General features: G+C 41.0%; 1 protein-coding gene and 1 long non-coding RNA gene across 11 annotated transcripts in view; one reads left to right on the plus strand and one right to left on the minus strand.

The window, feature by feature from the left end:
* Positions 1-10,090: 10,090 nt before the first annotated feature.
* Positions 10,091-17,423, minus strand: LOC309664504. 4 transcript variants are annotated; one of them, XR_014265837.1, is made up of 7 exons: positions 17,289-17,423; positions 16,994-17,068; positions 16,418-16,562; positions 15,756-15,858; positions 14,206-14,346; positions 13,849-13,948; positions 10,091-12,826 (listed from the first exon to the last, which is right to left on the minus strand). It is a non-coding gene; the product is annotated as an uncharacterized lncRNA (long non-coding RNA). The 4 variants fall into 4 exon arrangements; XR_014265839.1 differs by lacking the exons at positions 15,756-15,858; positions 16,418-16,562 and having other exon boundaries at positions 17,289-17,408; XR_014265840.1 differs by lacking the exons at positions 15,756-15,858; positions 16,418-16,562 and having other exon boundaries at positions 10,091-12,844; positions 17,289-17,408.
* A 124-nt stretch (positions 17,424-17,547) lies between these two features.
* The window catches only part of IPPK (inositol-pentakisphosphate 2-kinase), a 56,082-nt gene continuing 54,868 nt past the window's right edge, over positions 17,548-18,761 (plus strand). For 2 of the 7 annotated variants that reach the window (XM_082469738.1, XM_082469742.1), the window contains exon 1: positions 17,550-17,795. In XM_082469738.1, coding sequence (XP_082325864.1) covers positions 17,715-17,795 — 81 coding nt within the window. In that variant the 5' untranslated portion in view covers positions 17,550-17,714. Of the gene's footprint in view, positions 17,796-18,761 lie in introns of all 7 variants that reach the window. The other 5 variants (XM_082469737.1, XM_082469736.1, XM_082469740.1 and 2 more) reach the window with 5 other exon arrangements.

The following is an 18,761-nucleotide window of genomic DNA, read 5'->3' on the forward strand; positions in this document are numbered from 1 at the left end:
TGCTTCCATATCTTTGCAGTTGTAAATAATGCTGCTATGAACATTGAGGTTCATGTATCTTTTTGAATTAGTGTTTTTGTTTTTTAAGGATGTATATGTAGGAGTGGAATTGCTTGGTCATATTGTTCTATTTTTTGTTTTTTGAGAAACCTCTACACTTTTCCACAATGGCTGCACCAGTTTACATTCCCACATTCCCCAGTGTGTGAGGTTTTCCTTTTCTCCACATCCTTGCCAACATTCGTTTTTTGTATTCTTTTTAATGATAGCCATTCTCACAGGTGTGAGGTGATATCTCATTGTGGTTTTGATTTGCATTTCCCTGATGATTAAAGATGTTGAGCCTCTTTTCATGGCTTGTTGGCCATCTGCATTTCCACTTTGGAAAAATGTCTGTTCAGTTTCATTTTTTAATTGGGTTGTTTGTTTCTGTGATGTTGAGCTGTACGAGCTATTTATATATGTTGGATATTAATCCCTTATTGGTCATATCATTTGTAAATATTTTCTCCCGCTCACTATGTTGTCTTTTCATTTTGTCAATGGTTTCCTTTGCTGTGCAAAAGCTTTTGAGTTTAATTAGGTCCCATTTGTTTGTTTTTGCTTTTATTTCCTTTACTTTAGGAGACAGATCCAAAAAAACATTGCTGCGATTTATGTCAAGGAGTGTTCTGACTATGTTTTCCTCTAGGAGTTTTATAGTATTTAGTCTTACATTTAGGTCTTTAATCCATTTTCAGTTTGTTTTTGTATATGGTGCTAGAGAATGTTCTAATTTCATTCTTTTACATGTAGCTGTACAGTTTCCCCAGCACCACTTATTGAAGAGACTGTCTTTTCTCCTTTGTATATTCTTGCCTCCTTTGTCATAGGTTAATTGATGATAAGTGCATGAGTTTATTTCTGGGCTCTCTATCATGTTCCATTGATCTATGTGTCTGTTTTTGTGTCAGTGCCATATTGTTTTGATTACAGTAGTATAGTCTGAAGTCAGAGAGTATGACTCCTCCAGCTCTGCTCTTCTTTATCAAGATTGTTTTTGCTGTTCAGGGTCTTTTGTGTTTCCATACAAATGTTAAAATTATTTGTTCTAGTTCTGTGAAAAATGCCATTGGTATTTTGATAGGGATTGTATTGAATCTGTAGATCACCTGGAGTTGTATGGTCACTTAAACAATATTGATTCTTCCAATCCAAGAACACAGTATATCTTTCCATCCCTTTGTGTCATCTTCAGTTTTGTTCATCAGTGTCTTATAGTTTTCTGAGTACAGGCCTTTTGCCCCCTTAAGTAGGCTTATTCCTAGGTATTTTATTTTTTGATGCAATGGTAAGTGGGATTATTTCCTTACTTTCTCCTTCTGATAGTTCATTGTTAGTGTATAGAAATTCAATAGATTTCTGTATATTAATTTAGTATCTGGCGACTTTACCGAATTCATTGACGAGATCTAGTAGTTTTCTGGTGGCATCTTTGGGAATTTCTATGTATAGTATCATGTCATCTGCAAACAGTGACAGTTTTACTTCTTCCCTTCCAATTTGAATTCCTTTTATTTCTCTTTCTTTTCTGATTGCTGTGGCTAAGACTTCCAAAACTATGTTGAATAAAAGTGGCAAGAGTTGGCATCTTTGTCTTGTTCCTGATCTTAGAGGAAATGCTTCAGCTTTTCACGATTGAATATGATGTTAGCTGTGGGGTTGTCATATATAGCCTTTATTACGTTGAGGTAGGTTCCCTCTATGCCCACTTTCTGGAGAATTTTTATCGTAAGTGGATGCTGAATTTCATCAAAAGCTTACATCTACTGAGATGATCATATGGTTTTTATTCTTCAGTTTTATTCTTAATGTGGTATATCACACTGATTGGTTTGAGGATATTGATATATCCTTGTATCCCTGGGATAAATCCCACTTGATCATGGTGTATGATCCTTTTAATGTATTGTTGGATTCAGTTTGCTAGTATTTTGTTGAGGATTTTTGCATCTATGTTCATCAGTGATATTGGCCTGTAATTTTCTTTTATTGTGGTATCTTTGTATGGTTTTGGTGTCAGGGTGATGGTGGCCTCATAGAATGAGTTTGGAAGCGTTCCTTCTTCTGCAATATTTTGGAATAGTTTCATAAGGATAGGTGTTAATTCTTCTCTCGATGCTTGATAGAATTTGCCTGTGAAGCCATCTGGTCCTGGACTTTTGCTTGTTAGGAGTTTTCTAATCACAGATTCAATTTCAGTACTTGTAACTGGTCTGTTCATATTTTCTATTGCTTCCTGGTTCAGCCTTGGGAGATTGTACCTTTCTAAGAATTTATCCATTTCATCTAGGTTATCCATCTTATTGGCATGTAGTTGCTTGTAGTAGTCTCTTATGGTCCTTTTTATTTCTGTGGTGTCCATTGTAGCTTCTTTTTCATATCTAATTTTATTGATTTGGGCCCTCTCCCTGTTTTTCTTGATGAGTCTAGTTAAAGATTTATCAATTTGCTTTATGTTTTCAAAGACCAAGCTTTTAGTAGTTGATCTTTTCTATTTTTTTTTTTAGTCTCTATTTCATTTATTTCTGCTCTGATCTTTATGATTTCTTTCCTTCTACGAACTTTGGGCTTTTTTTGTTCTTTCTCTAGTTGCTTTAGATATAAAGTTAGGTTGTTTATTTGAGATTTTTCTTGTTTCCTGAGGTAAACTTTTTTAAAATTAATCTTTATTGGAGTATAGTTGATTTTCAATGTTGTGTTAGTTTCTGCTGTACAGCAAAGTGAATCAGTTATACATATACATATGTCCACTCTTTTTTAGATTCTTTTCCCATATAGGTCATTACAGAGTATTGAGTAGAGTTCTGTGTGCTATATATTTTATATATAGTAGTGTGTATATATCAATCCCAATCTCCCAATTTATCTCTCCCCTGCTTCAGCCTTGGTAGCCATAAGTTTGTTTTCTACATCTGTGACTTTATTTCTGTTTTGTAAATAAGTTCATTTGTACCATATTTTTAGGTTCCACATATAAATGATATCATATGATATTTGTCTTTCTCTGTATGACTTACTTCACTCAGTATGACAATCTCTAGTCCATCCATGTCACTGCAAATGGCATTATTTAGTTCTTTTTAATGGCTAAGTAATATTCCATTGTATATGTGTACCACATCTTCTTTATCCACTCATCCATCAATGGACATTTAGGTTGCTTCCATGTCTTGGCTATTGTAAATAGTGCCGCAAAGAACATTGGGGTGCATGTATCTTTTCAAATTATGGCTGAGGTAAGCTTGTATCGCTATAAACTTCCCTCCTAGAACTGTATCCCATAGGTTTTGGATCATCATGCTTTCATTTTTATTTGTCTCCAGGTATATTTTGATTTCCTTTTTGATTTCTTCCATTGGTTGTTTAGTATCGTATTGTTTAGCCTCCACATGTTTCTGTTTTTTACAATTTTTTTTTGTAGTTGATTTCTAATCTCATAGTGTTGTGGTCAGAAAAGATACTTGATACAATTTCAATTTTCTTAAATTTAAAGAAGCATGCTTTGTGGCCCAGCATGTGATCTATCCAGGAGAATGTTCCATGTGCACTTGGAAAGAATGTCTATTCTGCTGCTTTCAGCTGGAATGCTCTATAAATATCAATTAAGTCCATCTGCTCTAATGCCTCATTTGAGGCCTATTGTTTCCTTACTGATTTACTGTCTGGATGATCTGTCCAATGATGCAAGTGGGGTGTTAAAGTCTTCCATTATTATTGTGCTACTGTCAATTTCTCCTTTTATGTCTGTTAACAGTTAATTGCCTTATATATTGAGATGCTCCTATGTTGGGTGCATATATATTTACAACTGTTTTATCTTCTTCTTGGATTGATCCCTTGATCATTATGTAGTGTCCTTCTTTGTCTCTTGCAACAGTCTTTATTTTAAAAGTCTATTTTGTCTGATACTAGTATTGCTACACCAACTTTCTTTTGAATTCCATTTGCATGGAATACCTTTCTCCATCCCCTCACTTTCAGCCTGTCTGTGTCTCTAGATCAGAAGTGGGTCTCTTATGGACAGCACATATATGGGTCTTGTTTTTGTATCCATTCAGCCAGTCTGTGTCTTTTTAAAAATTATTTATTTATTTATTTACTTATTTATCTGCATTGCGTCTTTGTTGCTGCGCATGGGCTTTCTCTAGTTGTGGCGAGTGGGGGCTACTCTTTGTTGTGGTGCATGGACTTCTCATTGTGGTGGCTTCTCTTGTTGCAGAGCACAGGCTCTAGGCACACGGGCTTCAGTAGTTGTGGCACGTGGGCTCAATAGTTGTGGCATGGGCTCTAGGGCTCATGGGCTTCAGTAGTTGTGGCATGCAGGCTCAGTAGTTGTGGCTCACGGGGCCTAGAGTGCAGGTTTCAGTAGTTGTGTCACACAGGCTTAGTTGTTCCGCAGCATGTGGGATCTTCCCAGACCAGGGATCGAACCCGTGTCCCCAGCATTGGCAGGCGGATTCTTAACCACTGTGGGAAGTCACAGTCTGTGTTTTTTGGTTGGAGCATTTAATCTGTTTACATAAGGTAATTATTAATATGTATGTTCTTATTGCCATTTTGTAAATCGTTTTGGATTTGTTTTTGTAGGTCTTTTTACTTCCTTTCCTCTTTTGTTCTCTTCTCTTGTGATTTGATAACTTTCTTTAGTGTTGTAGATTCCGTTTTCTTATTTGTGTGTATATCTATTATAGATATTTGGTTTGTGGTTACCATGATTTTTTGATATAGCAGTCTATATATATATACATAATTGTTTTAGGTTGCTGATCTCTTAGTTTCAAATGCATTTCAAATATCCTGCATTTGTACTCTCCTCCTCTCATGATTATTGGTTTAAGATATCATATTTGTGTGTGGATAATTTCCTACCTTTACTGTATGTTTGCCTTTACTGGAGAGCTTTCCCATTTTGTAATTTTCTTGTTTCTAGTTGTGGCCATTTCTTTTCCACCTAGGGAAGTTCCTTTAGCATTTGTTGTAAAGCTGGTTTGGTGGTGCTGAATTCTTTTAGCTTTTGCTTGTCTGTTAAGCTTTTGATCTTTCTGTTGAATCTGAATGAGAGCCTTGCTGGGTAGAATATTCTTGGTTGTAGGTTTTTCCCTTTCATCACTTTAAATATATTGTGCCACTCCCTTCTGGCCTGCAGAGTTTCTGCTGAAACATCAGCTAATAACCTGATGGGGATTCCCTTGTATGTTATTTGTTGCTTTGCCTTTGTTGCTTTCAATATTTTCTCTTTATCTTTAATTTTTGTCAATTTGATTACTATGTTTCTCAGCATGTTCTTCCTTGGGTTGATCCTGTGTGGTACTCTCTTTGCTTCCTGAACTTGGGTGACTGCTTCTTTTCCCATGTTAGTGAAGTTTTCAGCTATTATCTCTTCAAATATCCTCTCAGGCCCTTTCTCTCTCTCTTCTCCTTCTGGGACTCCTATAATGCGAATATTGGTGCATTTGATGCTGTCCATTTACATTTAAGGAAAATTTTTTAAAATATAGATTCCAGATTCCATTCTTTTTCTAAGAAAGTATTTATTTACTTGTTTTATTTATTTGGCTGTGTCAGGTCTTAGTTTTGGCACGCAGGCTCTTCGTTGTGGCATGCAGGCTCTCTAGTTGTGGTGCATGGGTTCCAGAGTGTGCAGGCTCAGTAGTTGTGGCACAAGGGCTCCAGAGCACATGGGCTCAGTAGTTATGGCACACAGGCTCTCTAGTTGTGGCATGTGGGCTCTAGAGTGTGCAGGCTCAGTAGTTGCGGCACGTGGGCTTAGTTGCCCTGCAGCATGTGGCATCTTAGTTCCCCAACCAGGGATTGAACCCACGTCCCCTGCATTGGAAGGTGGATTCTTAACCACTGGACCACCAGGGAAGTCCCCATTTAAAGTAATTATTGATATGTATGTTCTTATTGCCATTTTGTTAATTGTTTTGGATTTGTTTTTGTAGGTCTTTTTTCTCCCTTTCTTCTTCTTTCATTCTCTTGTGATTTGATGATTATCTTTACTTTTATGTTTGGATTCCTTTTTCTTTTTTGTGTGTGTGTATATCTTTCATAGATTTTTGGTTTGCAGTTACCAAGTGGATTTTGTATAGCCATATATATATTAAGTTGCTGATCTCTTAATTTCAAATGCATTTTAAAAACCCTGCATTAGTTCTCTCTTCCCTTCATGACTGCTTTTTATGTTATCATATTTTACATCTGTTTTATGTATCCCTTAACTGCTTATTGTGGATATATATGATTTTACTACTTTTGTCTTTTCACCTCCCTACTAGCTTTGGTGTGGATGATTTCCTACCTTTACTGTATGCTTGCCTTTACCAGTAAGCTTTTTCATTTTGCAATTTTCTTGTTTCTAGTTGTGGCCTTTTAATTGCTTCTCGGCCTTTTGGCTAAGATCAAGTGTAGTTGTGGCCTTTTGCTTTTTGCCTAGAGGAGCTTCTTTAACATTTCTTGTAAAGCTGGTTTGGTGGTTCTGAACTCTTTTAGCTTTTGCTTGTCTATAAAGCTTTCGATTTCTCCGTCAAATCTGAATGAGAGCCTTGCTGTGTAGAGTTTTCTTGGTTATAGGTTTTCCTCTTTCATCACTTTAAATATATTGTGCCACTTCCTTCTGGCCTGCAGAGTTTCTGCTGAAAAGTCAGCTGATAGCTTTATGGGAGTTCCTTTGTATGTTATTTGCTGCTTTTCCCTTGCTGGTTTAATATTATCTCTTTATCTTTAATTTTTGTCGTTTTAATTGCAATGTGTCTTGGCATGTTCCTGTTTGGGTTCATCTTGTATGGGACTCTCTGCGCTTCCTGGACTTGAGTGATTGTTGTTGTTGTTGTTTTCCCCCAGGTTAGGGAAGTTCTCTGCTATTATGTCTTCAGATATGTTCTCAGGCCCTTTCTCTCTCTCTTCTCCTTCTGGGACCCCCATAATGCAACTATTAGTGCATTTGATATTGTCCCAGAGGTCTCTTAAACTGTTCTCATTTCTTTTCATTCATTTTTCTGTTCAGCGGCAGTGATTTCCACTACTCTGTCTTCAATTCACTGCTTGTCCCAGAGTAAGGTCTGGCCTGCTGTGGGCACACTGGTTCTGCAGGCTGTGGGATTGTGGTTTTCTTGCATTTGGTGTCTGCCCCCTCGAGGGTGAGGCTGGTTTAGAGGCTAGTGCAAGCTTCCTGGAGGGCCAGTGCCTGCCCCCTCATAGTGGAGCTGGGTCTTGGCCTGGTGGGCAGGGCAGTGTCTAGGGGCATGCCTAGAGACACATGAGATTTTGTGTGTGCCCTTTAAGAATGAAGTCTGTATTTTCCTCAGTACTGTGGGGCTTCTGATAGAAAAGCCAAATGCTCTTGGGTCTTGTCTTCCTGGCACATGATCCCGGGGCTGGGGAGCCTGACGTGGGGCTCAGAACTCTCACTCTTATGGGAGAATCTCTTCAATATAATTATTATCCAGTTTATGGGTTGCCCACCTGGGGGTATGGGACTTGATTGTATCATGAGTCCACTGCTCCTACCTGTCTTGTTGTGGTTCCTTCTTTATGTCTTTGGTTGTAGAAGATCTTTTCTGGTAGGTTCTGGTCTTTTTCATTAATGGCTGTTCTGCAGATAGCTGTGATTTTGGTGTGCTCCTGAGAGGAGGTGAGCTCAGGGTCTTTCTACTCCACCATCTTGGCTGATCTGTATTAGAGAGTGTCTTAATTTCTCCCTCACTTTTGCAGGACAGCTTTGCTGGATATAGGATTTTTGGCTGACAAGTTTTGTTTGTTTTTTTCTATCACTTTGATATATTGGTCCATTGTCTTCTGGCATCCAGAGTTTCTGATAGCAAATCTGCTGATATTGAGGATCAATTGTATGTGACAAATGACTTCTCTCTTGCTGCTTTCAAGATTCACTCTGTCTTTGTCATTTGACAGTTTGATTATGTGTCTTGGTGTGGGTTTGAGTTCATTTTACTTGGAGTTGGTTGAAATCTTTGAATATTTATGTTCATGTATTCCATCAAATTTGGAACATTTGCAGCCACAGTTTCTTCAAATATTCTCTGTGCCACTTTTGTTCTCTTTTCTCCTTCTGGTACTCTCTCAATGCATATGTTGTTCTGGGTGATGGTATCCCACAGGTCCCTTAGGTTCTATTCATTTTTCTTGAATCTTTTTTCTTTCTGTTTTTCAGCTTCAATAATTACCATTGTCTTGTGTTTAAGTTCACTGATTGATTCTATCTTCTGTCTGCTCAAATCTGCTTCTAGTGGTTTTTTCATTTCAATTATTGTAATTGAACTAAAATTGTTTTAATTATTATAATTGAACTAAAAGTTCTTGAATTGCTTTTTAGCTTTTCTATCTCTTTATTGTTCTTCCCATTTTGTTCATACATCATTTTCTTGACTTTCTCTACGTCTTCCTTTAATTCTTTGAGCATTTTTAAGACAGTTGTTTTAAAGTCTTTTTCTAGTATGTCTGCCAGCTGGTCTTTTTTCAGAACAGTTTCTGTTGGTTTATTTTTTCCTTTGAATGGGCCATACTTACTGTTTCCTTATATGATTTTGTCAAACACTGGACATTTGAATCTAATAATGTGGTAACTCTGAAAATCAGATTCTCCCCCTTCCCAGGGTTTGCTTTGTTATTATTTTTGTTTTTTAGATTGTTGTAGGTCGGTTTTTGTGCTAAGAATTAGCCTGAGGTATAAACTTAAGGTCTTTTCTCAGGTTGTGTCTTTCCTTGGGCTTACACAGTGACTTTCTAATTTCCAGTATACACAGCTGCTATCGAATGTCCTAGTCTTTAATACGTTTCTCCCAAAAGGGGCAAAAGAAAAAAATGAATGGGGTGGCATCAGCCTTTTTACTCCCTTAAAAGTCATTTCAGCAGAAGGGGGAAGGGCTTACAACAATGAGGAGGTGTAAAAATATTGGCCACCCACCTCTTTGTACCTCTGTGATCAGAGGCAGCAATTAGTGATTAGAACACAGATCCCAAATATTTGGATGACATGGTCCTTATTGCCCAATCTGACTTTCTGGAACAAATGCATGGCTGTCCGCTATGAGTCAGGAGGCTGGGGGATGGGTAGCTACTACTGCGCTAAGAGCTGAAATTGACCAAAATTAACTGCAATTTACCATTCAAGTTTGCAATAGACCCTAAAGTTACCAGATAGTTACATCAGACAGATTCTGCTAGTGTAATTGTTGTTTGGGGGGAGATAGATTCCTGGTCCTTTCTACTCCCATCTTCCTAGAATCTTCTTTCTCTCCTTCACTTTTTTTTTTTTATTTTTTTTATTTTTTTTTATTTTTTTTATTTTTTTATTTTTATTTATTTGGTTGCACCAGGTCTTATTTTATTTATTTATTTTTATATTTATTTTTGGCTGTGTTGGGTCTTCGTTTCTGTGCGAGGGCTTTCTCCAGTTGCGGCAAGCGGGGGCCACTCTTCATCGCGGTGCGCGGGCCTCTTCACTATCGCGGCCTCTCCTGTTGCGGAGCACAGGCTCCAGACGCGCAGGCTCAGTAGCCGTGGCTCACGGGCCCAGTTGCTCCGCGGCATGTGGGATCTTCCCAGACCAGGGCTCGAACCCGTGTCCCCTGCATTAGCAGGCAGATTCTCAACCACTGCGCCACCATCTCCTTCACTTTTGAAGCTAATTTTGCAGAATACAGACTTCTTGGTTGATGGGGTTTTTCTCTCAACACTTTAAATATTTCACTCCATTCACTTCTTGCATTGTTTCTGAGGAGGAGTCAGATATCAGTCTATCTTTCCTCCTCTATAGGTAAGCAATTTTTTCCCTCTGGTGTCTTTCAGGATTCTCTGTTTTTAATTCTCTGCAGTTGAATATCATATGCCTAGGTGTAGTTTTATTTTGGCATTTAACCTGGTTGGTGTCCTCTGAGCTTTCTGGATCTGTGGTTTGATGTCTGACATTAATTTGCGGTAATTCTCAGTCATTACTGCTTCAACTTTTGCTTTTGTTCCTTTTGCTCTTTCTTCACTTTCTGGTATTCCCATTATACATATGTTACACCTTTTGTAGTTGTCTTGTGTATTCTTTTTTTTTTCAGACTTTTTACTCTTCACTCTTCAGTTTTGGAATTTTCTCTTGACATATCCTCATGCTTAGAGATTTTTTGATCAGCTGTATCCAGTCTACTAGTGAGTCAATCAAAGACATTCTTTCTCTGTTTCAGTGTTTTTGATCTCTAGCATTTTCAAAATTCTTTCTTAGATTTTCCATCTCTCCATTTACTTTGTTTACTTTACCTATCTGTCCTTACATGTTGTCTACCTTTTTCATTAGTGCCTTTAGCATGTTAATCATTGTTATTTTAAATTCCTGGTCTGGTAATTCCAACATTCCTGCCATATCTTAGTCTGATTCTGATACTTGCTCTGTCTCTTCAGACTATGTTTTTGCCTTTATTATACCTTGTTTTTGTTGAAAGGCAGACATGGTGTACTGGGTAAAAGGAACTAAATAGGTCTTTAGTGGTATAATATAAAATGTGGAAGTGGGGGAAGTCTTCAACAGTCCTATGATTAGGTCTCAGTTTTTTGTGGGCATGTTGACCTGGGGTCTGATCTTCATAAGTAGCTCTCAGTTTTTTCCCCAACTTAGGTGGGACAGGATGTTTGGAGGGGGTTGAGAGTGGGGTAGTTCCCTCCTCCACATGGAAAGCTAGAAGGGGTTGAATATTAATACTAATATTATTAATATTTAATATTATTAAAGGATATTACCCTTTCCCCAGGTTGGTTAGACTCTGATAGAACCCAAATAGGTTAGGCTCTGGTAAAACAGTTTCTCCTGAAGGCAGACCTTTTAGGAGGTACAGAATGCTCTGTGTGTTTCAAAATGATTACTTTTCTCCTCCTCCTGCTGGAAGCACAAGGGGATTTTTCTCCAACATTCACTGTGAGAAACCTGCTAGTGCTCCTGGAGGTAAACTTACAAAAAGTGTGGAGGCCCCCAGTGAATGGGGCCTATGGAGTTTTTAATCTCTCATACTTGTCCACACTGAGCCTCCAGCAATTAGTCAATTACAATTCAGGTTTTCCTACCCAACATTGGTTCCTGCAGATGTCTCTGCCTGAGGGTTTCTACTCCAGTAAGCTGATTCTCTGTATCTACCTGTCTCCCCAGTTTTTGTGGCAGCAATTTGCCCTGTGACCTCACTTCTTCGACAGAGTTAAGATTTGTTGATTTTCAGTTTGTTCAGCTGTTTACTTGTTAAGATAGAGTGACAATTTCCAAGGTTTTTACACGTCAGACCAGAAACCAGAAGTCCTATTTTTAATAGGCAGCACATATATATGTACAAAATTTAAAAAGGAAAGTTACACAGAGTATACAGGATTTTTTTTTTTTTTTGCTACCATCACATTTTACTCCTAGTATGTTACCAATTTCAGATACCCTATGCTCATAGAAATATTTGGCTGATTAGATATGTATGTTTGTGTTGTATATTTTTATATGCGTGGTATCATAATGTACACAGTATCTTAAAATTTACCTTTCTCATTTAACAACGTATCTTGGAGACATTCTTCCTTTGTAATAGCTGCATAGTATGTCTTTGATGGATAATTTAGATGTTTTCAACTTCCTTTTTTTTCTTTTTTAAAGTTATGTGCATGCAGTTTTATGACTTTTGTTGTGCTGAGATTTTCTTTTTAGTGGTATTATGTACATTCATAATGTACATTCACCACCCTCCATCTCCAGAACTTTTTCCTCTACCCAAACTGAAACTCTGTAGCTTTTTAACACTAATTCCGTTACCCCTCTCCCCAGTCCCTCAAAATCACCATTCTACTTTTGTCTCCATGAATTTGACTACTCTAGGTATTGATACCTCAAGATTTTAATTTTTAATGTAGACAAAGATATCAATCTTTTGTTTGGATTGTACTTTTCTGTGTTGTCTAAGATGATAATGATGTCCTGGGATGCCCTTATTGGAAGGGTTGGGCCTCCTTAGTCATGCTGTGGCACCATCACCCTTTCCCCTGGACTTTCCTGGAGTGTAAAAGCTGGAGAAAGGAGAAGGTGGATGGGGAGCAGAAATTCTGGGCATCAGACTCCAGGAGAGTGACTAATTCAGGTAACAGTATGCCCAACATCATCATATCCCTGTGGGGAAAGAGGCCAAGTTCCCTCCAAGGACTCTTGACTCACCTTCCAGTCAGGATACCTTGGAGTTGGTGGGATTACCTGAGGTCAGCAGTTCAGGTGGCCTGAATATCCTGGAGTCCACCCTCAAGAGCACCTGCCTAATTCTATGTAGTTGAGCATCCTGAGGCCACTGCATGCAGAGCTTTATTATTTTTTTCTAATTACAAAGATAACTCATACATTTTATGCCAAATTCAAACGTTACAGACACATGTAGCGTAGTCAATGCACATCACCTGTGGTCCCATCCCCAAAGAAAATCACAGTACACAGCAAGGCACATATTTCTTTTTTTTTTTTTTTAGGTTTATTTATTTATTTTGGCTGTGCCAGGTCTTAGTTGTGGTTTGTTTGTTTATTTATTTATGTATGTAGGCTGCGTTGGGTCTTAGTTGCAGCACGTGGGATCTTCGTTGCGGCATCTTTTAGTTGCTGCATGTGGGATCTTTAGTTGTGGCATGTGGGCTTCTTAGTTACAGCATGCATGTGGGATCTAGTTCCCGGATGAGGGATCCAACACGGGCCCCCTGCATTGGGACTGCGGAGTCTTACTCACTGGACCACCAGGGAAGTCCCAGGCACCTATTTCTTGATTGTTTTTCTTTTCTATTCAAAGACAAACACCTGTTTCTGTATTAAACATACCATGGCCATCTTTCCATATTCATACATAGTGATAGAGCTATCTAATTTAAAAAGTATTGAGAATGTATTCATTTAAATTTTTATTACAGAAGTGTTACATGAATACATACTCTGAGTCAACAACATACAAATATAAGAGGAAAGTGACATTCTTCTTTCGTTTCTCCTGCTCTCCTCTTCCCAGATGGGAAAATTTCCTTTCCCTTTTCTTTGCATTTACACACAGACACAACACATACACACACACTTGTTTCACTTAACCATAGACCTTGAACATCTTTCATGTCAGTACATACCTAACTCATTTCCTTACTGCCTGTATAATTTTCAAGTATACCATAACTCAGTGGTTCTGGGATTCATGTGGGGAAGTTGTTAGAACACGGGTTGCTAAGCCCCTCTGCAAGTCTTCTGCTGGGGTGGGCTGGTGCAGCCTGAGGCTGTCCTGAGGTGCCCACATTGGGAACCAAGTCCTGTCCATCACTCTTGTGTTTGTACAAACATCCTGTACATATCTCTGAGCACTGGAGGGTTTTGTAGGGTAATTTGTAGGCATGGAAATGGGTCAAAGGGGATTAGCTATAGCTACAATACTTTTAATGATATGGCCAAACTGGGCTCCAACAATGCAGACCCTCTCCTCCACAGTGCACACGTCCTGCCTGTCCCTTGTATACCACCCATATCAAACATGGTGCAAAATTGTTTTTATTTTGCCAGTTTGATATATATTTTAAGATATATACTTATTTTAATTATTTAATTATGAAAGAAGCTGAACAATGAATGCCTTCCTTTTTGTGAACTTTTAATTTTGGATTTTAGATTTATAGAAATGTTGCAAGATAGTACCAAGTTCCCAAATGCCCTATCCCAACTTCCCACCATGTTAACATACCTAACTATGGTACATTTCCCAGAACAAAGAAATTAACAGTGATCCATTACTATTAACTAAACTCCAGATTTTATTTGGATTTTACCAGTGTTCCCACCAATGTCCTTTTCTGTTCCAGCATCCCACGTTGCATTTAGATGTCTTGTCTCCTTAGGCTCCTCTGGTCTGTCCATGTCTCCTATGACCTGGGCAGTTACAAAGACTCTTGGTCAGTTATTTTGCCAAATTTCTCTCAATTTGGGTCTGTCTGATGTTTCTCTAATGCTTAGACAGGGATTATAGGTTTAGGGGTGAGGGGAATACCACAGAGGTGAAGTGCCTTTCTCATCATGTCATGTCATATCAAGGGATACATGATATCGCATGCTTCCTTCAAAAGTAAAAACTGTTTAGTAAGGAAAATTCCAGACACACATAAAAATAGGAAGAATAGAGTAAGTACTCATCACTGGGCTCCCAGTCACTAGTGTTTTGCCACTTTGGTTCTGGATGGCTTTTCAATGTGGTTGGAAGATGAGTTTCCCATCTCATCTTTCTTCCTTTTCTCTTCTCCTCTTTCCTTCCTTCCTCTCTCTCTCATTTCCTTTTTCAAACAGAAAGGGGACACTGATTAACTGTGGTGGGAATCTAGCTGGGACCTAGATGGAGGAGCATAAAGAATCTAGGCAAAATGTCCTCATGTAGGAATCCCAGCTAATGATGGCTTTTTGGTCTTTGCTTCACTTCTAGCTTTTTCTTGAAGAGGTGACTGGTCCAGCCCAGGGTACCCTTATTATTAGCTTGGACTCTAGGATCTGAGTGAAAGGAACCCAACTCAAATTGTTTAAGCAAAAGATAGAATTCACTAGCTCAGAAAATTAAAATCAACTGAGTTGGACTCAATCCTCTGGCTCACTTTGTGTCCCCTTTCTTGCCACTTTCCAGCTGTTTCCCCTCTGTTGCTGCCACCTGTGGTGCCTGGATCACTGCTGACAGCATGTGGTGACCCCCCCCCCACCCAGCTTCTCAGCTGAGGTTGATTCTCCCCACAGTCATTTCAGTGCAGGCCAAAGGCGTGCGCTTAGTTGGATAAACCTGGATTACTTCCCTGCGCTTCCTGAACCAACCACTGGGAATGTAATTCTTGATTGCACAGCCTTGAGGCTAGAATCAAGTTCATTTAAGTCAGACCACATGGGTTAAATAAAGGAAAAGGTACTTCCCCTAATAAAAACTGGTTTTATGCTATAAAAAAGAAGGGAGTGTGGATCCAGGGTATGAAAAACAACTGATAAACCCTGTTTATCTGGGACACCTTTCTCATGTCTTTCTTTTCCAGCCTTTCCTTCTCCCAACCCCTGCAGATGAGCCCACTCTCCTTTGTGTCCCTCACTGTTACCCCACCATGATTCTTTCAAAGCACTTGTCCCTTTGATAAGGTGGGTGTGGTCCACCCTAGGAGCATCTGTGGAGAATTTTTAAACAATCATAAAATCAAGATTTAATCTTTTAAATAACCATACACTAGTAATTCTAAACAGTGTCAGTGATAAAATGTTCCTTGAAAAAAAACCCCAACAAACCAAGATACAGAACATTTCCAGCACCACAGAGGCTTCCTTAAGGAAATGTTTTAATACTTAACAATCTGATCTGAATTCTGCATTCACAGATGCTGAGAAAATCTCAGACATGTTTAGGGTCCCCTGGCCTTGTGGTGGTGTAGGAAGGCCTTCTCACCCTTTGTGAGTGTCCCCCCAACCCCACCCCTTGGGGATTACTTACCTCCAGGAGTGGCCTGTTTCTGCCCCCATTTCTCAACCATCCCTGGAGTGGGGCCTGAGCCTACCTGGGCCAGTCCTTTGGGGCCCAGGGTTGGGGAGATGTTCAAAGCTATCAGCTCATTTTCCTGACTCACTGGCTTCATTTCACTACTATTCCCAAGGCCTTGCCAGGTGCTCTAAGCTGTTCTCAGAGTAGGGTCTGCAGGTCTTTCCTTGTTGAACCACATACCTGAGGCTGGGTTTTCTTCATATACTTCAACCCTAGCAATATATTGCAACAGATTCAATGCAGAAGCAGATGTGAGACTCCAGCTATCTTCTATGAAGCCAGACTTTAAAGAAATTTGCAAAAATGTAAAACATTTGCCACTCTTCTCTATATTTTGGGGAATTATAGCTACTTTTCTAAAAAAGGTAATGTTTATTTTAAAATGAAAATAATTTTTAAAAATTTGTTTTAATTTATAATATGGTAAACATGGAAAGATATAACCCATATTAGCAAAAACTTTTTGAGGCCCTCAATCTTTTTTTTCTTTTTTTGGCCACACCACGCTGCTTGAGGGATTTTAGTTCCTCAACCAGGGATTGAACCTGGGCCCTTGGCAGTAAGAGCATGGAGTCCTAACCACTGCACTGCCAGGGAACTCCCGTCAATCATTTTTAAAGAGTATAAAATGGTCTTGAGAGTAAGAGTCTGAGAATCGCTAATCTAATTTAATCCTCATAGCAGCTCTATGAGGTGGTCTCATTAGTCCCACGTCAACAGTGAATAAATTGAGGCCCAGAGAAAGGAAGAGATCTGCCCTTTGCTTCACTGTCATTAAGTGGCAAGGGCAGAATTCAAACCTCCTGCTCAAGGTTTATCCCTCAAGATTCAACGAAACCTACTCCTCCTGTAGGCAGATAGGGTAGGGGAGGTCCCCGGAGAAAGAAATCCAGGCATGGCTTTCTCGACATAAGAAAAGCCATTTTTGGCCTAAGTCATTTTAAGCCTGGCCACAACGCTTGCCCTTCAACAGGTCTCAGTAATGATCTTAAGAGAAAAAAAGAACAAACTGTATCAGGCAAGAGAAGTAACAGTAGCAAAGATAATATATCAGTAGTAAAGACTCTCAATTCTGTTTCAATGGTAAAGATTAGTCTGAAGTGCTCAACTACCAGATCAGTTTGGACCTAAGGGATGATGTAGACCTTTTCTGACCCTCATGACTTCAACTAAAGCTTGGACTCTGACTGCCCAAGCCCTTTATGAATACGCATGTTCCCTTAGCTTAAAACTTCCTCAATTTTGCTACCTGGGGAGACACTGCTTTGGGAAAAAGCCGCAGCATTCTCCTTACTTGTTGCTAGAAATAAATCCTTCCTTCTCCCACTCTTTGTCTTCTGGCTTGACACCCACCAAAAGGCAAAGCCAGTTTTTCAGGTAACACTCCCAACAAGAGCGCCATTTAGGAGTCCACTTGCCTCTTTGAGCTACGTATCCTCATTTGTAAGGTGTGGACCACAATGTTTCTACTTCCTGGGACTACTGGGGTGATTCTGCATCAGGTAAAGAGCAAACGAGGATATTAATAACCCGATGAGTGAGAAATGTACCCCATTCTGCAGGAAAGAAGGCTGAGGCCCCATGACTGAGCGGGCTCCAGCTCTAGGGACCACCCAACCCCCGGCCCGCCTGGACCGTCCCCTTCCAAGCACCCGGCTTGCCTGGACGTCCCCCGCCCCCAGCCCCACTGGGACCCCCTGGCTCCTAGCGCACCAGTACCACTCTAATCCCAGCCCGCCTGGACTCATGCTCCCCAGCAGGCCAGTCCTGTTCGCCGGGTAGCAGCCGACTCCTCCCGCTTGCCTCACTTCCGGCGCCCAGGCCGGAAGCCTCCCTTCCGGTTCTCAAGATCGCGCTCCGGAAGTGAGTCACTGTGCCAGCACCTAAGATGGCCGTCAGTCCATCCACCACCGTGGTCAACAGAGGAGAAGCGGGCGCGAACCCGGAAGTTGCCCGGCTCGGCCATGGGAGATGTCGGGGGCGTGGCTTCCGGCGGCCAGCGCCTGCGAGTGCGGGCGGCTGGGTCTAGCTGAGGCGGCGGCTGACAGGAGCTCCTCCCCGGTCGGCTGCGGCTGGTGCCTAGGCGAACCAGCGGCCCCCAGCTCGTGGCCCCGCGAGGCTCCAGGGCCGCACCGTGGGATGGACGAGGGGAAGATGGACGAAAATGAATGGGGGTACCACGGTGAAGGCAACAAGAGCCTAGTGGTGGCCCACGCACAGGTGAGCGGTTGACTGTCGGCGCGGTTCAGGGCCCTTACCCTACTCCCGGTGGGTTCCGCGTCCCCCAAGCACCCCCTCCGCTCAGGTCGGTTCTGTATCCCCTCAGGACCCACTACCCCCGGATCGGTTCCCCAGCAGCCCTTCTTCCGGTCGGTCGCGCGTTCCCCCAGTGTCACTGCCCCGCGATAAGTTTCGCGTCCCCCCAGCATCACCCCTCCCCGTTGGGTCAGTTCCGCGTCCCGCTGGTGTCACCGCCTTCCCCCAGAGCAGTTCCGCGTCCCCCCAGCGCTCTCCTCCGCCTAGGTTGGTGCCATGTCTCCCCAGCACTCTCCTCCCTCCAGATCGGTTCCCTGTTCCCCCAGTGTCACCTTTTCCCCCCGGGTTTGTTCCGCGTCCTTCCAACGCGCCCCATCCCGGCCTCACACGGTGCCGCCTCCGACTGCCCAGCTGCGGTGAGGCCGTCCGGAGTAGCCTTAGGGAAGATACAGGGTACCGGCAAGGTCAGGAGAAAGAAGCAAAGTGCTTGGGGTGCTGTTACCTCCCTGAGATGCAGGGAATTGCTGTTCTCCTGCTGCTGTTGTTAATATTAATGGAGCATTGTCTGCAGGTTCTTCTCCAAAGTCTTTTAGAATTTAAAGAATTTCCCTTTCTTAATTCAGTAAGGAAGAGAGTTTCTGAGAGTGCAGTGAGGACTCCCAGTGAGTTGAATCCGGGAAGAGAAGCTTGTGGATTTGTGTGAAGGCCCAGATCTCTCTGACATCTTGCTGTCTGATACAACCAGGCAGGAATGTGGTGGGCTGGGGGAGGAGTGATAGGTGTCATTGAGGGCTTAAGAGTATGGGAGTTGCAGTTACACAGAGCTGGGCAGAATCCCAGTTCTACCACTGCCTGGCTCAGGCTCAGTTTCTGCATTTGCAAAGTGGAACTAGTAACAGAATCCCCTTTGCAGAATTGCTAGAAAGATGA

This window comes from Balaenoptera physalus, assembly GCF_965194825.1.
Source record: "Balaenoptera physalus genome assembly, chromosome: 7".
Classification (NCBI taxonomy): Eukaryota; Metazoa; Chordata; class Mammalia; order Artiodactyla; family Balaenopteridae; genus Balaenoptera; species Balaenoptera physalus.